At 42.4% G+C, this 21,993-nt stretch overlaps 1 protein-coding gene across 3 annotated transcripts in view; it reads right to left on the reverse strand.

Annotated features, from left to right (window-relative positions):
* Window positions 1-21,742, reverse strand: part of RFX1 (regulatory factor X1) — a 1,726,663-nt gene extending 1,704,921 nt beyond the window's left edge. Inside the window, exons 1-2 of one of the 3 annotated variants that reach the window (XM_044057089.1) lie at window positions 21,563-21,742; window positions 2,070-2,315 (exon numbers count right to left, since the gene is read on the reverse strand). In XM_044057089.1, coding sequence (XP_043913024.1) covers window positions 2,070-2,310 — 241 coding nt within the window. In that variant the 5' untranslated portion in view covers window positions 2,311-2,315; window positions 21,563-21,742. Of the gene's footprint in view, window positions 1-2,069; window positions 2,316-2,409; window positions 2,498-20,911; window positions 21,388-21,562 lie in introns of those variants that run through there. The other 2 variants (XM_044057092.1, XM_044057093.1) reach the window with 2 other exon arrangements.
* Window positions 21,743-21,993: the final 251 nt, after the last annotated feature.

Here is a 21,993-nt window from a genome sequence, read left to right on the forward strand (position 1 = left end):
ATATATATATATATATATATATATATATATATACACACACACACACACACACACACACACACACACACACACACACACACACACACACACACACATATACGGAATCCATGCATATGTTCGAAGTTTCACTACTTCAAACCCCACTTCACCGAGTCCACTTGTTCAGAGTAGTGAAACTTTGAACATTGACTTCGGCAGTCACACTACAGCACAGAATGGGAACATTCCCTTTTCCCCTCTGTAGTGTGATCTCGGAGTTGGTATGTTTAAGTAGGGGTGTGTGGGGGGTACAGGGGGGCTTGCCCCCCCTGCAAAAACATGTTTTAGCCTTTTTTTGGGGGTAGCCCAGGGAACTAGACTTCAGCGAAAGTGCACTTTCGTTGAAGTGGACTTTAGCTGAAGTGTAGGGCCTACTGCTCTATTTCGCAGAAGTGCATTTTCGAAGTAAAGCAATAGACATATATATACACATATAGTTACGTTACACACACACACACACACACACACACACACACACACACACACACACACACACACACACACACACGAGTGTGCTTGTGGCATGTACACACAAACACACACACATATACACAAACACATAGGCGTGGCATTATTCATCTAAACATTTTATATGATCACAAAACACTGACAAATTTAATCTAAAGCAAAATTAATCTAAAGCACATATAATCTAATCACATTTCATAGAAAACTGCAGTACTCCATAGGAGAATTACTACTGATGTAGTTTATGGTACTAGGGTAGTAGGAATTACAAAGCAAATTAGTCTAGTGCACCATTTGTACCTTGTTAATGTCCACAGACATGCTGCACCCCAGTGCCTACAAGTTTGTGTTTGCACATCACCAGCAGGGATTCTCTGTTTGATGTGTTTTCTTCCCTCCTACATGATGATAGAGTTAAAGGAAGGGGATGTGGGCGATTCGGGGGGGAGTTTGCATCACTACAAAAAAATTTTGCGGGAACACTTTCTATGACATTTTAAATGAAATGTGAATGAAGAAAGTGAGTTTTGGATTACATCTGTTAGATATTTTGTGACTACATAAAACATTTTAGACGAAAAACATGTATATGCACACACAGAGTGATTAGAGTTTTAGATGAAAAATGTATATTGCATGTGCATGCATGTACACACACACACACACACTACCTTCTGATTCTGCTGTATTAAACAATGCAATATTTATTTATATAATTCCTGTGTAAAAACCCAGCAAGGATCCCAGGCATAAATAATAACTTTATGGAACATTCTGCATGATACCTATTTTTCAACAATAGGACTAAACCAATTTGCACTTAAAAGCACCAACTGGCAGTTATGCCGATACCTAATGAAACTGCATATTAATAACTCTGAGTGTCAGAACAACAGAACAAGTTCACTATAGCATGTCAAAAAACTTGATATTGGATAAAAAAATTAAATTACAGCTTGTGGCAACATCTCAAAAAAATCTATCTTCACCATATTACAAGGACTTGTTTCTGAGAAGTGTATAAAATACTTTTTTCCAAGCAGGCAAACTCTGAATGGACTCACTCAGTGGATAATTAGGTACAGGTTTACTTTACTAGGCCGGATTCATAAAGGTTACCACAAAATATTACTATAACCCTACCAGCACAAGCATTGGGTGCGATTGTTCTTGAATTTGGAAAGTGTACACTTTGTGGTAACCTTTACGAATCTGGCCAATTATCTAATGATACAGACAGCTGCTAAAGCGGAAACCTTCAAAGTGTCAAAAAAGAATCTAACTCAAACAGTAAGTGGCCTTAACTACTCTGACCTCAGGGCACATCTGCCCATTCAGCATCTCAAACTCAATTCTTGCAGTGAATCTGTGCAAGTTTTACTAAACTGCAAATAGATGCTGCATACTTCAAGAACAGAACACAACCAAAATTGCCAAAACGTTGAAGTGTTCAACAGATAATAGACACTGCAAGATGTTTCACAAAAAGCACACAACCAAAGATAAAACCACTGATGTTTCAGCTACGTCCATCAGCTGGTCAGCTGGAAACTCCCACGTACCTGTTACGGACACCACTATGTACTGCTGAGCTGCTGGCACTGCTGCTGTCTGGCCAGCCTGCTGGGGCTGCGATACCTGGATCTCGGACACATACTGTTTCTGAGATGGTGGTTGCGGCTGTTGGGCAGGCTGCAGTTCCGCCACATACTGTTGGGTAGCCACCTGCTGCTGTGACTGCGGTTGCTGCTGAGGTTGCTGCTGGGCTGCCTGTAGTTCTGTAACATATGCCTGTGTTGCCATGCCAACTATTAAAAAAACAAAAAAACTTTTTATCCAAGTAACAAAACGACAAATTAAACAATGTTAAGAATTCACTTAAAAGGACTAAGAAGTACTTACTAAATGTAAATTAGCAATCTTTTCAATGTATTCATTTAAGGCGGTAATTCCACAAAATCTGTTACTCTGCCTTGCTTACATAGCAATGGGAGTGTAACTACTTTATAAAAACTACAGCGACACAGAATTTCAGTCATATTGCCCAAACTCAGTGCCTTGACACAACAATGCTATATAATGCCAGACTATCACTGCACCAAACTCAGTGCCTTGACACAACAATGCTATACAATGCAAGACTATCACTGCACCAATAACACACAGCTCTGTCATTACTATAAACACACCACACTACTTTACAGTCACTGCACCAACATCACACTGTCCTCACAGCACGACACGACACACTATCCTCATAGTCCTTGCGCCGACACCACACTGCCCTACAGTCACTGCACTGAAACTACACTGCCCTGTGATTACTACACATGCACCACAATGTCTTAAGTCACTGTTTTGTCATCACTAAACACGTCACATGGTCCTGCTGTCACTAGTCACTCTCTCTTGTGCACAGACACACCACTCCACAGTCATTGCTCTGATACCACACACTGCTGTGGTCACAAAGCACACACCACACTGTCCTGAAGTCACTGACTCATACTACACTGTCCAACCTCAAGAGTGCTACAATGTAGATGGCTTGGAGGGACAGATATATCTCAAAATAAGATACCACTGTGTTATGTGGATGGGAAGTTGGTTTCAGAGCAAAGTTCATCCCTGTTCATATTCAAGTTCAACTTTGATCTATGGATGTGAAACAAACATTTTTCTAGGACTACACCATGTACTATGGACAGAGGCAGCTCGTAAATACTTTATCCTATGCAAGTGTCCCCTCAAATTATCTATGGTATGATCCCAGTTATTCTCATTAGGTGTAACATATAATTATCTACTAGGAGCTGGGTAAGAGCAATCTCTAACCAAATGGGAAAGGTTAATTCAAGCATAAAAAAGGAAACTGGCTAGCCTTAAAATGGCCTGCAAGGGCAGCTAGCCTAGTACTTACATATGAACCTATCACACTGCCCTAGTGTCACATCACTGGCATGCCACAAAGCAGTGAAATCGCACTGCCTTGCCATCACTACATATAAAGACTACCCTTCCGTCACTGCACCAACACACTACTCCATGGTCACTGCACCAACATCACACTGCCCTGTCATCACTGCACCGACACCACACTGCCAATAAGTGGGTACGGTGACATCAGCACTGCTCACTCATTCACCAATAAACAGGTACAGTGACATCTGCATCTGGTGTTCACTCATTCACCAATAACTGAGTAGGTGACATCTGTACCTGCTGTTCACTCTTGACCAATAAGTGGGTACGGTGACATCTGTACCTGCTGTTCACTCTTCACCAATAAGTGGGTATGGTGACATCCATATCTGGTGTTCACTCATTCACCAGTAAATGGGTACAGTGATATCTGTATCTGGTGTTCACACATTCACCAATTAGTCGATATGGTGACATCTGTACCTAGTGTTCACACATTCACTAATAAGTGGGTACTGCATTGAGCACTGTATTGGAATACTGTGGCTCCCGTGCCTGCTACTTGGGCAATGTAATATTGTTAATGAACATCTCCTAAATTTTTGCGCTCTGGTATTTGGGCGTGCTCTTCAGTTGAATGTTATGATACTGCACTTTAAAGATATCTATTCAGCGGTACTGACTGGTAATGTATTGTGCCCTCTCACTTTTTAGTTTTTACCATATTATGCATTGCACCATTCTATAACAGAATCACTTTGTACATCTTACAGTTCTCCCTCCCTTCCAGATGGGCCAGAAGTCATCAAAACTACACAACACTGTAAACTGTATGTTACTAGACATTTCTAGGTCAACCATTGGTCCTTAGTCTGCCTTAATCCTATGGTAGTAGGCATTTCTAGGTCAACCTTGGGACCTTAGTCTGCTTTAACTGTATGTTAATAGGCATTACTAGGTTCATAGGTTAGTACTAGGCTAACTGCCCTTGCAAGCCATTTTAAGCCTACCAATTATCCCCTGTGAGATTCAAACCCTGTACCTTGTGTTTGTAAGACAAACACCTTAACCATTAGGCCACCCAAAACAAAAGAATGTTTCAAACAATCTCATGTACTTCAAAAGGAAAACTTCACCATACCTAGTTTTACTCATCACAAGCAGTGTCACAAGTAGCTTTTCCTTCCCATTAATCTAACCAAAGCATACCATAAACACGCCCGCGCGCGCACACACACACACACACACACACACACACACACACACAAAAAGATGTATTATTTACTCATTATTCTACTGGCCTCCCATCTGCATGGAATTTTCCAAGCTTTTTATACACCATTTTCTGAAGTACATGCCATTCTCTTCTGGTGTTCCTCACAGTACATGCGGCATTATACACATAATGAGCCTTTGACAGAGGCTCATTTGCACAGGAAGAGAAACAGTTACATCCGACCAACTCATTTTAGCTAAAGGATTAATAAATTTGTAAAATGAATTCAAAAGATTCAAAGAAACTTTATTGTCATTTAGGACCACACAAGCACAGCCTAACCAAAATTACAAATGTCAGCTCATGCAGTGCAAATAATACAGCTACCGCAGTATCAGAGAATAACATAAGAAAGAAATAACACATATGACATGCAAGAGGTAGTTCACATTACATAAACACACTCAATACCCATTATCCAATGATAATAAACACCTATCACCAAACCCTTCACCATTAAGATAGACAATAAATAGAGACTAGTGAACAGCAGCTGTTTAGTTACCGTACTGCACTTGTTAACCTCTGATGTGATTCAGAATAGCCATCATATTGCCTAACAGTAATGCTGGAGGTAACTGCTCAGAGCAGCAGGATTAAATGAAGAGAGGATTCCATGAATCAAGTATTACAGTTAGTGTCCAAGTTAAAGTCTCACAGTTGTAGGATACAAATTGTCCCTGAATCTGGTGGTCCTACGGCGGAAGCTGCAGTACCTCCTTCCAGATGCACGTTGTGAGAACCAGTTGTGGGTTGAATCAGCTACTATGTTGTATGTTCTCTTTCTTGCTCTTGTAAAGAAAAGCCCCTGGACAGAAGAGAGGTTTGTGCCCAAGATTTTCTCAGCCACCCTCACCACCCTCTATAGTTTCTTCTTCTCAGCAACTGTGCAGTTACCGAACCATGCTATGAAGTTGCTAGTGAGGATGCTCTCGTTAACTCCCCTGTAAAACGTGGTAAGAGCGGACAGTGGCAGCCTGGCCTTTTTGAGCTTTCTCAGGAGGTGAAGCCTCGCTATTAACAGTCTAGGAGAAGTCATCTGAGATGTGAAGGCCCAGGAACTTGATCCTCCCTTTGATAGTAAGTGGTTGGTGAACTGTTGCCTTTCTCCTAAAGTCCATAATCATTTTGTGGTCTTATAACATTCAGGTCCAGACTGATTGCCTGGTGTTCACCTCATCCTTGTAGTTATGTTAGTCTCAACCACTGAGACCCACGACTGTGGTATCATCAGCGAATTTCATAATATGGTGTGAGTTATGTTTTGCAGTACAGTCATGGGCAAGGATGGTGAAGAGCAAGGGGATGAGCACGCAACTTTGGGGAACACCAGTATTCAGGGCTATGCATTGAGAGGTGTTGCTTCCAGCACATGCCCAATGGGGTCTACCAATCAGAAAGTCGAGAGTCCAATTACATAGATGCTTGTTTATTCCGAGTTTCACGAGCTTATCCACCAGTTGCATCTATATCACAGTGTTGAACACAGAACTGAAGTCAATGTATAGCAGCCTTATGTAGTTGTTCCTCCCTTCTAGATGTTTTAGTGCAAGGTGTAGTGCGACTGACATCACATTCGCAGTCGATCTATTTGCCTGGTATGCAAACTGGAGTGTATCAAAGGTCTTAAGGCAGACCCAGAGATAGAGGTTTATTCAAAATCCTCTCAAAAAGCACTTCATGACATTTGAGGTTAAGGCGACTGGTCTGAAGTCACTGAGGCAGGTAGAACTGGGTTTCTTCGGAAGTGGGACAATACTGGTTTCCTGAAATGAGGAGGGAGCTTTCTCCACAGCAAGGGATGAGTTGAAGATGTCTGTCAGTACCAGACATAACTGATCAGCACACCCCTTCAACACCTTGCCAGGTATGTTACCTGGGTCCAGCTGCCTTCCTAGGATTCACCTTCTTAAGCTGAAGTCCCACCTCCTTAGAGTTTAAGGTAAGCAGTATCTCCTATTTGTTAGTTTTGGTTTTAGAAGGTACTGTGGTGTTCTTCTCAAGTCTGCCAAAGACGAAGTTCAGTTCATTTAGGAAATCCAAGCTGTCATCACATTGGGGTGTTTTGGTCTTATAGTCCGTGAGCTGCTTTATCCTCTGCCATAAGCTTCTTGTGACCCTCATTTAGGAAATCCAAGCTGTCATTACATTGGGGTGTTTTGGTCTTATAGTCCGTGAGCTGCTTTATCCTATGCCATAAGCTTCTTGTGACCCTCATATCTCGGAAGTGGATTTAAATTTCCTCCCATACTCCCTCTTTGCCTGTCTGATGCCCTTTTTCAGATTTGACCTGGCCGCCTTTAACTTTGATTTGTCATTTGCCTTAAAGGTTGTGTTACTTTCCCTCAGCAGCTCGTAGACATTCCTGATGAGCCCCGGTTTCTGATTAGCTCTTATAGTGATGGCTTTCGTAGTGGTTTCATCCTACACACATTTATTTATATATCAATCATGTGTCTTTAGTCTGCTTTAACTGGATGTTACTAGGTATTTCTAGGTCAACCATGGATGCGAATTTTACTTTAACTATGTTACTAGGCATTTCTTGGTCAGCCATGGGTTCTAATTCTGCCTTAACTGTATGTTACTAGGCGTTTCTAGGTCAACCATGGGTCCTTAGTCTGCCTTACCTGTATATTAATAGGCATTTCTAGGTCAAACACGGATCCTAATTCTGCCTTAACTATCTCACCAGGCATTTCTAGGTCGACCATGGGTCCTTAGTCTGCCTTAACTGTATATTAATAGGCATTTCTGGGTCAAACACGGATTCCAATTCTGCCTTAACTATCTTACTAGGTCTTACTGTGTCCGTAGTCTGCCTTAACTGTAAGTTAGCAGGCATTTCTAGGTCAACCATGGGTCCTTGTATGTTACTAGGCATTTTTGGTCAACCATGGGCCCTAATTCTGCCTTAACTATGTTACTAGGGATTTCTACGTCAACCCAACCCAAATGACACATAGCCCACAGACTCAGTGTGCCACTCAACCACAGCCCACAAGGCAAAAAAACGTACCCAACACACTAGTCATTAGTGACTCTATAGTCAGGCACAATGATGTCCCACTCACCAGGCTAAACAAGGAGAATGTTACTGTCAGCTGCCTATCGGGTGCCAGGATCCACCACATAACCCAAGCACTCAGGTCACTCCACAAGTACAAATATGACTCTGTCATTGTCCATGTTGGTGTGATTGACCTGAGATGTACCTCCCTGAACTACATCAAAAGAGACATGGAAGAGCTGTCCGATCTTGTAGCCCAAGCAGGTATGACCCTAGCCCTGAGTAGCATCCTGCCATCGCCCAGAATGATACCGCAGTACAAGGACAAAATGACTGACTTCAACAATTGGCTAAGCTTCTGGTATCATTCTAAGGGGATCCAGTATCTGTCTGCCTGGGACGACATGGTCAACAGACCACGATGCTTTGCCAGAGATGGCCTGCACCTGTCACCCTGGGATTCTGAATATTGGCTAAGGCGCTTGCCGCCCCTATAGTGCATTTTTTAGGCAAGGTTCAAATGACAAATTCACCACTGTAACAGGAACAGGCAAGCAAAAACTGAGGGTAATGCTACTCAATGCTAGAAATCTAAATCTCAAAATGCACTCCCTCGAGGCACTCCTTAAAATGGAGAACATCGATATCTGTGCAGTGACTGAGACCTGATTCAAGGCTCCAGAGAGCACCCCTGCATTACCAGGCTATAACTCATATCACACTTTTCGGCCATCTAACCTGGACCACAACACCAAAGGTGGCGGTGTGTCCATATTCATTAAGGATATCCACACCTCCAGGCTAGTTGCTCAGCATAATGCATCCGAGGTTATCCAAGTGCAACTCACTCTGGGCAAAACTGCAATCCAAATTGTAGCTTGCTACAGATCCCCCACCATACCCCAGGATTCCCACTCCTCCTTTTTTGATATACTGGAAAGCCGCGATGGTGCAGCAGTAGGGTTGTTGCTTCACAGCAAGAGGTTCTCCCGTTCGATTCTTGGCTTGGGAGTGCCTTCTGTGTGGAGACTGCATGTCCTCCCTGTGGTCGAGTGGGCATTCGAAAGACATGCGTTGAATGGGCGTGCCTTCGTTGAAGGTTGGGTGTCGGGCTGGCAACTCGACACCATAAAAACCAATTGCCAATCATTAGCGGACCAAAGTTCCACTGTGGCGACCCCTAACTGGGAAAAGCCGAAAGACAAACAACAACAACTGGAAAATATTAGGGTTCAACCAAACACCCTAATAATAGGTGATTTCAACTACCCCACCATTAACTGGGAAAACTACTCATGTACCAACTCCTTCGCTCAGCGCTTTCTGGAATTCATAAATTCCAATGGCCTGGATCAACTTATCCACACCCCCACCAGGGGCAACAATATCCTAGACCTAGTGATTACCAACATGAGTGGCCGGTGTTCCACACCTGAAGTCAACTCCTTGTTGGTCAGATCCGACCATAAGCTAATCACCCCAGATATCCACATCCCGCCCCCACCCCCCATTAAGGAAACCACAGTAAAAAATTTCTCCAAAGCCAACTACATGCTTCTTAAGACAGAAGTGGCGAACTTCATGACACCTATGCAGATGGACAATACTTACGACTGCTGAATCCTACAACAAATGCACTCTATAAGCACTTAAACGAGTGCATGGATCATGCTATCCCAAACAGAACCAAAATGCTATCTTCCAAAATAAAGAAGCCAATCTGGTGGCCCCCTGCCATAAACAAACTCTATAATAGAAGGAAGAAACTGTTGCAAAAGAGAGTACAATCCCATGAGTGGAGGAGCTTCCTGATCAGCCTCACTAAGAAGCTGAGATCCCCTCCAAAGCTAGCTACGAAAACAAAATCGCCACTGATTCTAGGGACAACAACAAAGCATTCTATAGCTATGTCAAGAATCTGAATGGCAACACCCAGATCTGCTCTGAGTTACAACACAACAGCACGAAAACTACAGAACCAACTGATATTGCCAACATCCTTTACTTCCCTCTCACCCCCCTACAGGGCCCATATCTATACATGTAGAATACAGAGACCCTGTAATCACAACTACACAGGTAAAAGCTGCACTGTCTAAAGGCAAAAACACAGCATCCATGGGACCAGACAACATCCCAGGCTGCGTTTTACACTAACTTCAGAACAAACTGGCTCCCAACCTAAGCACCATGTTCAATCATAGCCTCACGTCAGGCTTTGTGCCCAGTGAATGGCGCACAGCAACAGTTATCCCACTCCACAAAGGAAAGCCACCACTGATCCCGGGAACTATCACCCTATTAGCCTGACGAGCCTGGTCTGTAAGGCCATGAAACGTTATCATCATGGAACTCAAAGACATTGGTAACCTCCAAACTCTGGACCCCACCCAGTTCGAGTTTGTGAAGGCAGATCATGCCTCCTGAACCTGATCGACTTCTTTGAGGCAGTCACCAAAGCCGTAAACGAGGGTAACGTGGTTCACACAGCTTATCTTGACCTAGCCAAGGCTTTCGATACCATCCCCTATTCTGGAATTATAGCTAAACTCACTAAACTAGGTATAAATCCATAAGTCACAAGATGGGTTGCCAACTGGCTCACTGGCAAAACATGCACTGTAAAAGTTGCAGACTCCAAATCTGACTTCAAACCAGTGACAAGTGGAGTACCACAGGGTTCAGTCCTGGGACCTCTCCTGTTTGGTATCTACTTCTCTGAAGTACAGGCTAACACAGAAGACCATTGGTTAATGATGTTCGCAGATGACTACAAACAAGCTACCATATAGGTGGCAATCCACTAATCATAGAAGAGGTTATCAGGGACCTGGGGACCCAGGTTGACAGTGGCCTTTCTTTTGACACTCACGTTGCTAAAGTGGTTAGAAAGACCTTCTACATTGCCCCCCTGATCATGAAGGGATTCACATCCAAATCTAGTGAGGTCATTGTTCCCCTGTACTCTTCCCTTATCAGACCAATGATCGAGTACAATGCCCCATTTGGGATGTATCTCACCCGACATCTGCAGCAATTGGAGAGACCCCAAAAGTTCCTCACCAAAAGGATAAAGGGACTCCAAAATCTGTCATATGCTGCCAGATTGAAGAAACTCCAGCTCTATTCAGTCGCATACCGTCTGCTCAGAGGTGACATGTGCCTGACATACAAGGTCATGTCCAACCCGGAATTAATGGACATGCTCCATCTCAAAAAATCCAAATCCACCAAAACCACTAGAGCAAACGACTTAAACCTTAGCACAGATATAAATAGGACGTGCTGGAGGGATAGATTTATCACTCAGAGACTCCCTATGCTGTGGAATAAAATCCCGGTCCATGTGAGGCAGAGCACCTCGCTGGCTCTGTTCAAGAGAAATCTTGACCTGTGGATGGGAGATCGTAGGTTTACCCTGGGAATCATCTCTGTGTCACTGCTGGACAGAGGCACAACAAACTAATGGGCACAGTATTTTTTCATATAAGGGGTGGCATAAGCCACAAAAATTTGGGCTAGGCTTATAAATGCCTTAGGGCAGATAGCCTAGTATAAACCTATGAACCTATAATTGTGGGTCCTTGTATGTTACTAAGCACTTCTAGGTCAACCATTGGTCTTGTATGTTACTAGACATTTCTAGGTCAACCATGGGTCCTCAGTTTGCCTTAACTGTATGTTACTAGGCATTACTAGGTCAACCATAGTTCCTAATTCTGCCTTAACCATGTTACTAGTCATTTCTAGGTCAACCATGGGTCTTAAGTCTGCCTTAACTGTATGTTACTAGGAATTTCTAGGCCAACTGTGGGTCCTTGTATGTTACTAGGTATTTCTATGTCAAACATGCGTCCTTAGTCTGCCTTAACTGTATGTTACTAGTCATTTCTAGCTCAACCATGGATCCTAATTCTACTTTAACTATGTTACTAGGCATTTCTAGGTGAACCATGGGTCCTTAGCCTGCCTTAACTGTATGTTACTAGGCATTATGTCAAACATGGGTCCTTAGTCTGCCTTAACTGTATGTTACTAGTCATTTCTAGATCAACCATGGATACTAATTCTACTTTAACTATGTTACTAGGCATTTCTAGGGGGACCATGGGTCATTAGCCTGCCTTAACTGTATGTTACTAGGCATTTCTAGATCAACCATGGTTCCTAATTCTGCCTTAACTATGTTACTAGGCATTTCTAGATCAACCATGGTTCCTAATTCTGCCTTAACTATGTTACTAGGCATTTCTAGATCAACCATGGTTCCTAATTCTGCCTTAACTATGTTACTAGGCATTTCTAGATCAACCATGGTTCCTAATTCTGCCTTAACTATGTTACTAGGCATTTCTAGATCAACCATGGTTCCTAATTCTGCCTTAACTATGTTACTAGGCATTTCTAGATCAACCATGGTTCCTAATTCTGCCTTAACTATGTTACTAGGCATTTCTAGATCAACCATGGTTCCTAATTCTGCCTTAACTATGTTACTAGGCATTTCTAGATCAACCATGGTCCTTAGTTTGCTTTTGCCAATCTGATGTCAGCCTTTTGGCACCCTGAAGCACTGTAACACAGAAGGTCTTTAGCTACCAAAGTTTGCAGATGACTGCAAACTAAGAGCCATAATCGAAACTCCTAACGATGTGGACAAACTACAAAAGGGCCTCACTGAGATAGATACCTGGTGTCAAAGCCATGGCCTGAAGCTCAATGCCAAAAAGTGTATTGTCATCCCCTTTGGTAAAAACTCTGTACCCATGAACTACCACATAGCTGGTAGTCTATGTAATGCCGAAAACATGATAAGAGACCTTGGGACACAGTTGGACAGTAGTCTCTCCTTTGATAATCACATCGCCACAGTGGTCAGGAAATCCTTTTACATGGCTCATCTCATCACAAAAGGATTCTCATCCAGAAAAAAGAGGTCATTGTTCCCTTCTACTCATCACTCATTAGACCCATTATAGAGTACAACGCCCCTTTTGGTATGTACCTCACAAGACATCTACAACAACTAGAAAGACCACAGAAATACCTCACAAAGAGGATTACTGGCCTCAAACAGATGCCCTATGCAGACAAGTCTCAAAAAACTACAGCTTTACTCCATCGCATATCGCCTACTCAAGGGCGATCTCTGCCTAACATACAAAGCTATGTCAAGCCCAGAACTGTTGGACATGCTCCACTGAAATCCCAATCCCTCCGAGCTACATGCTCTTGGGATCTAAACCTTGTCACCACAATAAACAGAACATGCTGGAGGGATAGATTCCTGTCCCAGAGACTTCCCATACTCTGGAACAGACTACCTATATATGTAAAACAGAGCACCTCATTAGCACTCTCCAAGAAAAATCTTGATGATTGGATGGGAAATGGGAAATTCACCCCGGGGATCACTTCTGTGGCTCTGCTCGACAGGGGCACAGGAAAATAATTTTCTTGGGTGGCGAAAGCCAGGGTACATTTTTTGGCTGGGCTTGTATGGGCCCTAGGGCCGATAGCCTAGTACCTACCTATGAACCTATAAGCAATTCACAAGAAAACAATGGCAGGATACAAGTATGGCTCCTAAATATAAAACAAAGTCTGGACAAGTTAGAATTTTTACCTGGAAGTATTTGCATAGGTATTTTTATACCCCAAGCAGACTTCAAAGAAATTTTCCTCACACAAAGTTGGAAGTGTAATGGGAAAGAAGTAACTGAGAACGTATGTTTTGGGAGTGTAATGAGCTGGCAGACTTTGAAAAATCCCTAGAAAGTACTCTGTCAGGAATACGGGGCAATTAAACAGGTATAACTAAAGAAATTATTTACTCTGTCAGGAATACGGGGCAATTAAACAGGTATAACTAAAGAAATTATTTACTCTGTCAGGAATACGGGGCAATTAAACAGGTATAACTAAAGAAATTATTTACTCTGTCAAGAAATAGGTTCATACTAGGCTATCTGCCCGAGGGCATTTACAAGCCTAGCCCATCGTTTTGTGGCTTACGCCACCCCTTTAGTGTGGGGAACTATACCCATTATTTTGCTGTGCCTCTGTCGAGCAGTGACACTGAGGTAATCCCTGGGGTATATCTGCGATCTCCCATCCATTGGTCAAGATTTCTCTTGAACAAGGCCAGCGAGGTGCTCTGCCTCACATGTACCGGGATTTTGTTCCACAGCATAGGGAGTCTTTGGGTGATGAATCTATCCCTCCAGCACGTCCTATTAATAGCCGTGTCGAGGTTTAAGTCTCCCGCCCTTGTGGCTCTGATGGATCTAGATTTTTGAGGTGAAGCATATTCATCAAATCTGGGTTTGACATGGCCTTGTATGTTAGGCAAAGGTCACCTCTGAGCAAGCGGTGGCGACTGAATAGAGCTGGAGTTCTTTCAGTCGGGCAGCATAGGACAGATTTTTGAGACCCTTTATCCTTTTGGTGAGGAACTTTTGTGGCCTCTCCAGCTGCTGCAAGTGTCGGGTCAGATACATTCCGAATGGGGCATTGTACTCAATCATTGGTCTGATGAGTGATGAGTAAAGGGAGACTATGACCTCCCTTGATCTAGATGAGAATCCCTTCATGATAAGGTGGGCAATGTAGAAGGTCTTCCTGACTACTTTAGCTACATGGGTGTCGAATGACAGACTACTATCAACCTGGGTCCCCAGGTCCCTGATAACTTCTTCTGTGCTCAGTGGATTGCCACCTACTTGGTAGCTAGGGGTAACCTTGTTTTTCCTGAAGGGTATGACTATGCATTTTTTGGCATTTAACTTTAGGCCGTGGCTCTGGCACCAGTTATCCGTTTCTGTGAGACCCTTCTGAAGGATATCTGTGTCAGATGTGTTTTCTACTATGGCCCAGTTTGCAGTCATCTGCAAACTTTGTCAGCCATAACCCTCCTGTGTTTGCTTGTACTTGGAAAAGTAGATGCCAAACAAGAGTGGGCCCAGGACTGAGCCCTGTGGGACACCACTTGTGACAGGCTTTGAGTCTGACATGGCGCCAGCAACTCTGACCCTGTGGGTTCTGTCACTCAGCCAGTTTGCAACCCACCTTGTGATGTATGGGTTAACATTTAAGCTGATGAGATTTCAATGATACCCGAGTGGGGTATTGTATCGAAGGCCTTAGCCAGATCGAGGTAGGCTGTATGGACTGCCTTTCCCTCATCAATGGCTTTGGTGACTGTTTCAAAAAGTCAACCAAGTTTAAAAGGCATGATCTGCCTTTGACAAAGCCAAACTGGGTTGGATCCAAAGTCTGCAAATTCCCTATGTCTTTATTTATGAGGTCCATTATGATCCTCTCCATGGCTTTGCAGATAAGGCTTGTCAAGCTAATGGGCGGTAATTTCCAGGGTCGGTGGAGGCACCGCCTTTGTGAAGTGGGACCACAGTTGCAGTCGCCACTCCTGGGTATGTATCCAGAGGTAAGACTTTGATTAAACAGCTGTCCTAGCTGTGGGTTTAATTCCTCATTGAGTTCGTGGAGCACACAGCCGGGGACACCATCAGGTCCCATGGATGCTGTGTTTTTTGCTTTGGAGAGAGCAGTTCTCACTTGGGCGCTGGAGATGTTTGGGGGGCTTCAATCGTTTGGTACAGATATCTCTCCTTTTTGGGGAGAAGTTTGCACTGAACCTGTCAGCCAGTATGTTGGCAATGTCTGTAGGATCAGTAATCTTCACATCGTTTTGAACTAGTTCTGAGCATATCTGGGAGTTTCCTCCTAGGTTTCTAACATAGCTAAAGAAGGCCTTATGATTGTCTTTTGAGTCTTTAGCTATTTTCTCTCAAAATTTGCTTTGGATGATTTTATGAGAGCTCTTAGTTTTTACTTATAGTGATCAAGGGTGTCTTACCTTTTAAGGATTTTGCTCTATCTTGTAGTAGCTTCCTCCTTTTGTTGTAGAGTTTGTTTATGGCTGGGGTCCACCAGACTGGACGCTTGCCTTTGGTACAAAGAGTCTTTGTTTTGCTTGGGATTGCCTTATCCATGCAGTCCTGCAGGTGCTGGTAGAAGGCATTTGTAAGTGATTCAGCGGCTTGAGTACTGTTTTCCGCCGGTTCGGGGCCTTAAAGGAGACCACACTAGTCTTTAGAAGTGTGAAGTCGGCTTTTGAGAAGTTCTTTACTGTGGTCTTTTTTATTTCAGGTGGGGGTGGGATGAGGACCTCCAGCGAGATTAGTTTGTGATCTGATCTCACCAGTGAGGGGTATACTTCCGGTGTTGAACATTGTGCTCCCATGTTCGTGATGATGAGATCAAGTATGTTATCTCCTCTTGTGGGGATGGTGACTAGTTGTTCCATGGCATTTGAGTTTATGAATTCCAGGAACTTTTGGGCTAGGGTGTTTGGGCTTGAGTAGTGTTCCCAGTCTATATTAGGGTAATTGAAGTCACCTAGTATGATGGTGTTTGGTGATACATTTATCCCTCTAGTGTTTTCAGGAAGGCCATGTGAGGTTCCTGAGTTTGTGAGGGTGGCCTGTAACATGCTACAATTTGCAGAGCAGTCTTGCCTCACGGTTAATTGCACCTGGATGGTCTCCGATGCATCATGCGTTGCCACCAGTCTTGAGGTGTGGGTGTCCTTGATGAATATGGATACCCTCCTCCTTTCTTGGTATTGTCCGGATTTTGGGGCGGACGCATGATATGAGGTAAAACCTGATAGCTGGGGTGCTCTCAGGAGCCTTGAACCAGGTTTCTGTCACAGCACAGACATCGATGTTCTCCATACTGAGAAGGGCCTCGAGTGCGTGCATTTTGAGATTTAGACTTCTGGCATTGAGCAGCATTACCCTTAGTTTTTTTCCTTTTTTGTGTTCTAGGGTGGTAGGTTTAGAATTTGAGTCTTGCCTAAAAAAGGCACTATAGGGGTGGCAAGAGCCTTTGCCAATATCCGGAATCCCAGGGGTGACAGGTGCAAGCCGTCCCTTGCGAGGCAGCGTGGCTTGTCCAGCATGTCATCCCAGGCAGACAGATACTGGATCCCCTTTGAATGACACCAGTGTTTAAGCCAATTGTTAAAGCTGATCATCTTATCTCTGTATTGTGGCATCATTCTTGGTGAAGGTAGGATACTGCTCAAGGTCAGGGTCATACCTGCCTGGGCTACATAATCAGAGAGCTCCTCAATGTCTCTTTTCATGTAGTCCAAGGAGGTACGTCTCAGGTCGTTTACACCAGCGTGGACAATGACTGAGTCATATTTGTACCTGCTGTTGAGAGACCTGAGTGCTTGCGTTATGTGGCGGATTCTAGCGCCCGACAGACAGCTTACTGTGACCTTCTCCTTACTCAGTCTGTTGAGCGGGACATCAGTGTGTCTGACTATGGAGTCACCAATGACTAGTGTGAGAGCTCAGCCTCCAGTTTGGCCATATAGTTGCATCTCTCGCATGTATTTGTGTTTTGTGGGAGGAGGAGAGGGTTGTCTGTGTACATGAGGCAATTGACGGGGCAATTAAACAGGTATAACTAAAGAAATTATTTACTCTGTCAGGAATACGGGGCAATTAAACAGGTATAACTAAAGAAATTATTTACTCTGTCAAGAAATACGGGGCAATTAAACAGGTATAACTAAAGAAATTATTTACTCTGTCAGGAATACGGGGCAATTAAACAGGTATAACTAAAGAAATTATTTACTCTGTCAGGAATACGGGGCAATTAAACAGGTATAACTAAAGAAATTATTTACTCAGTCAGGAATACGGGGCAATTAAACAGGTATAACTAAAGAAATTATTTACTCTGTCAGGAATACGGGGCAATTAAACTGGTATAAGTAAATAAATTATTTTTGAGGTGGGGATACAGGATCTGAATGCCTATAGATAACAAGGCCTTGTTAAAGCAATTAGTAGAAAATAGAAATCAGAAGTCTATAACTGTATTTGAAGCAGTGAATATTGTGACAGCATGAGCTTTAGAAAAAGGTAGGAGCAAATTACATACAAAAAAAAAAAAAAAAAAAGAGAGGGCACTACATAAAGAATAATGTTTTGGAGGAGGAGTGAGATTTATGGAAAGGCAGGAATTGATCAATATATACAATGCTGGATTGATGACAGCTGTATAAAAGAACATTCACGTATAACATTTACAACTGTGAACATGTGAACACTTTGTTCTCTTTTACGTAACTGTAGATCTATGTCAAGGTTCTCTTTTACATAACTGTAAATTTGTCTACATCTTAAATGCTAAAATAATGTAATAAACATAGTATCATACACAAGGCCATGTCATGAACTCTTCCAAAAAGACTGAAGACACAGAATTAAACAATATAATAATTACACAACAACATTATTATATAAACGGCACTTCTACATCTTAAATGCTAAAAGAATGTAATAAACATAGTATCATAAACAAGGCCATGTCATGAACTCTTCCAAAAAGACTGAAGACACAGAATTAAACAATATAATAATTACACAACAACATTATTATATAAACGGCACTTCTACATCTTAAATGCTAAAAGAATGTAATAAACATAGTATCATAAACAAGGCCATGTCATGAACTTTTCCAAAAAGACTGAAGACACAGAATTAAACAATATAATAATTACACAACAACATTAAATGGCATTGGCTAATCTGAGCATAAAAAGAGAAATTGGATAGGCTAACAACCATGACAAACTACAAATTGGACTTACTTGCACATTCATGGTGACGGCCTAAAGTAAATATACAACACAAACATTATGCACACACACCTCAGTCCTTATAAATTTCATTCTGATAAGGACTTGACACCCAATAACCATTTTATAAATACAGAAACAGGCTCTACTCTAAACGTACTAGAGCAGTAATCATGGGTCCCAGAATTACAAATATCAAAGTGCTACTCATAAGATTTGCTGTAATATACTGGGAGACCTTTTATGCTACAAGAGATTATGGGGTGTTACCCCACACTGCCTTACATTGGGAGTAACCCCCCCCCCCCCCACACACACACACACATATACACACGACTCAGTGCTGTAGTTCAGATTAAAGGAATACCCTGTGGTCCTACACCCTCTGACATTTAGTAAACATTTTCTTTTCACACATTTCACACTTCCAAGAATCACTACAGAAAGCAACAGAAATGAATCTCTGAAACAACCAAAGGCTACAACAGCATTCTACTGACTTACTAGATACTGCATTTTAAAACATTACTCCGATATTTGACAATTTACTAAAGTGGTCAGATATAATCTATACATCAATTACTCCTCTGTGACAGTTTTTCCTACTGGCTACTCACTAGAATGCTAAACAAAAGTGTCCTTTTTGGTATGAGTTCCCAAGTGTTTTCCACAAGTGCTGACACATACATTTAAAACAAACCTTAAGGCCTATCACTCTACAGTCTATGCAACTGAACAGCATATCCGCATGCACCAACTCAGTTTTTCATACAATGAATATTGCACACAGTTATGCTGCAAAGGTATTTTTTTCCACTGGTCTTGCTATAACAGGGTGTGCAGCATTTCTTGCACCTGTAAATTCTACCTGCATGTATTCATGCTTCTGACTACTGTACAAGCGTTTCTGCTAGGTGGTTTATTTTTAACCATGTATCACAGTTTACTTCTGTAACAAACTACAGCTGGAAAAGGTCTTTTAGGTCCAGTCTTGCATAAGAAAATAAAAACACAGACAGTTTTTAACTTCAGAAGTTAATATTTTCTACTGCCATTAACCAGCTCCAAGGCATGCCGGATGAAATTAAGTACAATACTGTCTGAAAGTGAAAGGATGCCTTAATCTTACAATACAAAGCAAACCTTGGGTGGTAAACCTATAAAACATCAACAATGAGACACAAATCACTGCTGGATCACAGGCCTAAAGGATGAACCAGCAATACCACTCCACAAACGCAGATCACGATGTCAACAGCCACTCACATTTCATGATGTGTGTGTGTGCTGTATGATTCTTAAAAAATTAACTTGATTTAGGAGAACTAATGCATGAGTAAAAAGGCAGGCAGGACACCAAAAGCAGACATGGGAAATGGCTATGACTGACTTTGTTGCTATCCCTGTGGACAGAGTGCAAGACGCTGAAAGGTGTGGGTCAAATAAACACAGCCAACTAAAGTGAAAACGCAGACAGTGACAAGTACATCACAGCCAGGAAAAAAGGGCATGCACAGTGCATACACCACTCATTAAATTGCATATATTCGCTGCTAGTGTGATATCTCAAGCCACTAAGAGTTTATATACAGTTTTTAAGTGTGGCAAATGATCCGTTATACCCCCCTCCACACACAGATGCAGCATCCCATAACAATTTGGTAACAACAAAACCAGTCAGAAAAGCCATACTTAACATATGTCAAAAGCCACTCCGGGTTAAATGCTTTTGCTAGGTCTTAGTTACTGTTAAGAAAGTACAAATAACATGGATGACAGGAGTTCAGAAACTTTCACTGGAGTTGTGATTACTAAATGTCTTTCATATTTTTCCAATAAATTAAATGTAATTTATTCAGGTCCAATGGCAAAAAATAATTTGCAGCACAATTAATTGGACATGCACCAGATACATTTCAGCTGATAAAATTCTGCATATTTAGCTTTTCCAACAGTCCTGCCAAATAATTTGTTCATGAGGACATAGTTCCCACCATATATAACAAAGGAGATTGACTGTGCCTTTTTTCTCCACCCAGTACTAAATAAATCAAGATTTTATCATGCTCTGTATTCTACATCTGATGCCACATAAAATACATATCACGTTCCCCACTAAACTGACACTCACACGCATTTTCAAACTGATTAAGAGAACAAGAATGATTCATTTCCTGCAGCTGGCACTACTGTTTGTGACTGCAGCAAGACAGCCGACAGCTGCCCGTTGCAACCTTTTAACTCAACAGGTGTCTTATCAGCTACCCCCCACCTGTCGAACTTTATAACACGCCGCCGCATTATCAATGTGGTTCTGAGCACAATGTTTTATTATACAGATTAGAATGGAAGTTACACCACGAAAACTGCACTACAAGTGGATGACTAGCTTTCAAAATAAGTTTTTGGCCAGCATTAAAAGCCTGCACCTGTAACAATCTGACGTTACTGATGCATGACGCAATATGTCACGTTTGACGTCAACAAACTTTAAAGGCACGATCAAGCATACCGGTTCATGATCCGCTCTACCGGATGTCTGGTTTTCTTTCTTAAATTCTCCGAACTGCCGTAAACTTCGGCGCCACGCCCCCCGCCCCGGTTCATTTGCAAGGCGTTAAGATGGGACGCGCCCAGATAACGGCACCGATAACTTGGCACGTGTGGCAGCAGACTGGTTACCACGTGCCAGGAGGAGTAGGAAGTTCAACTTTCACGACTAACTTTGCAGCACGTTTACACGACGGCAAGCTTTTGAATAAGTGAATAGTTTCCTTGCCCCTCGAGTGTCACTGTCAAATAAACTACTCCCCAACACATACATACAAACAGGGTCTTAAAAGACATAAATCGAACAGTTTGACAGTCACTAGTTGCCGAAGGATTTGGAAAACCACGCCATTATTTACTTCAAAACTGCTTCTGCACCATTCACACATACTATCTGTTTTGCCATACACATATCTTCCTGTCACTTTACTGTCTCAAACAGCAAACCCGCCATTTTGAAACTACAGCGCAGTTCTGCCATCGTCATAACAACCGCCTGACAGAACAAACAGCTGGATACCACATATTATTTTTATGCAAAGCTTCAGAAAGCTGACTAGCTTTACGATCATCTCGGAACAAAAGTTGAAGGAAAACTATTATTGAAATTCACCTTGCCTGTCCCTCCCTCTGACGGGTTGTTGAAGATTTTTTTATTTGTTTTATATTTTATTTGGGATTTGCAGGTTGGTGGTTGTTGTTGTTGATTCTCGTTGCCGGGTTCTTGTCGCCAGGACTACCGTGGCTATGGCGCTCCGTCCTCACCGGGGCAACTGTTGCTACCCACCTCTCCTGTCGTCACCACAAGTAGTTTCTGATTGGGCTTTTTACTGCTATGCCCTCCCTTTTTTCTTACTCTGGGTGGAAGACTCCCTCATCCATTAGAAAGTTCCCTTTATGATTTATAGCTCATAATGTCAATCACTGTTAACTTGCCTTCTAATCTTTTTATCAACCTCCGTATACGTTTATATGACTGATTATTGCATACATATGTCAATCATTGCCTTTGTCTTTAGATGGGTTTAAGTATGTGTCTATCTA

Source organism: Protopterus annectens, chromosome 15.part0 (genome assembly GCF_019279795.1).
Source record: "Protopterus annectens isolate FY-2018-M chromosome 15.part0, PAN1.0, whole genome shotgun sequence".
In the NCBI taxonomy this organism is placed as follows: Eukaryota; Metazoa; Chordata; order Ceratodontiformes; family Protopteridae; genus Protopterus; species Protopterus annectens.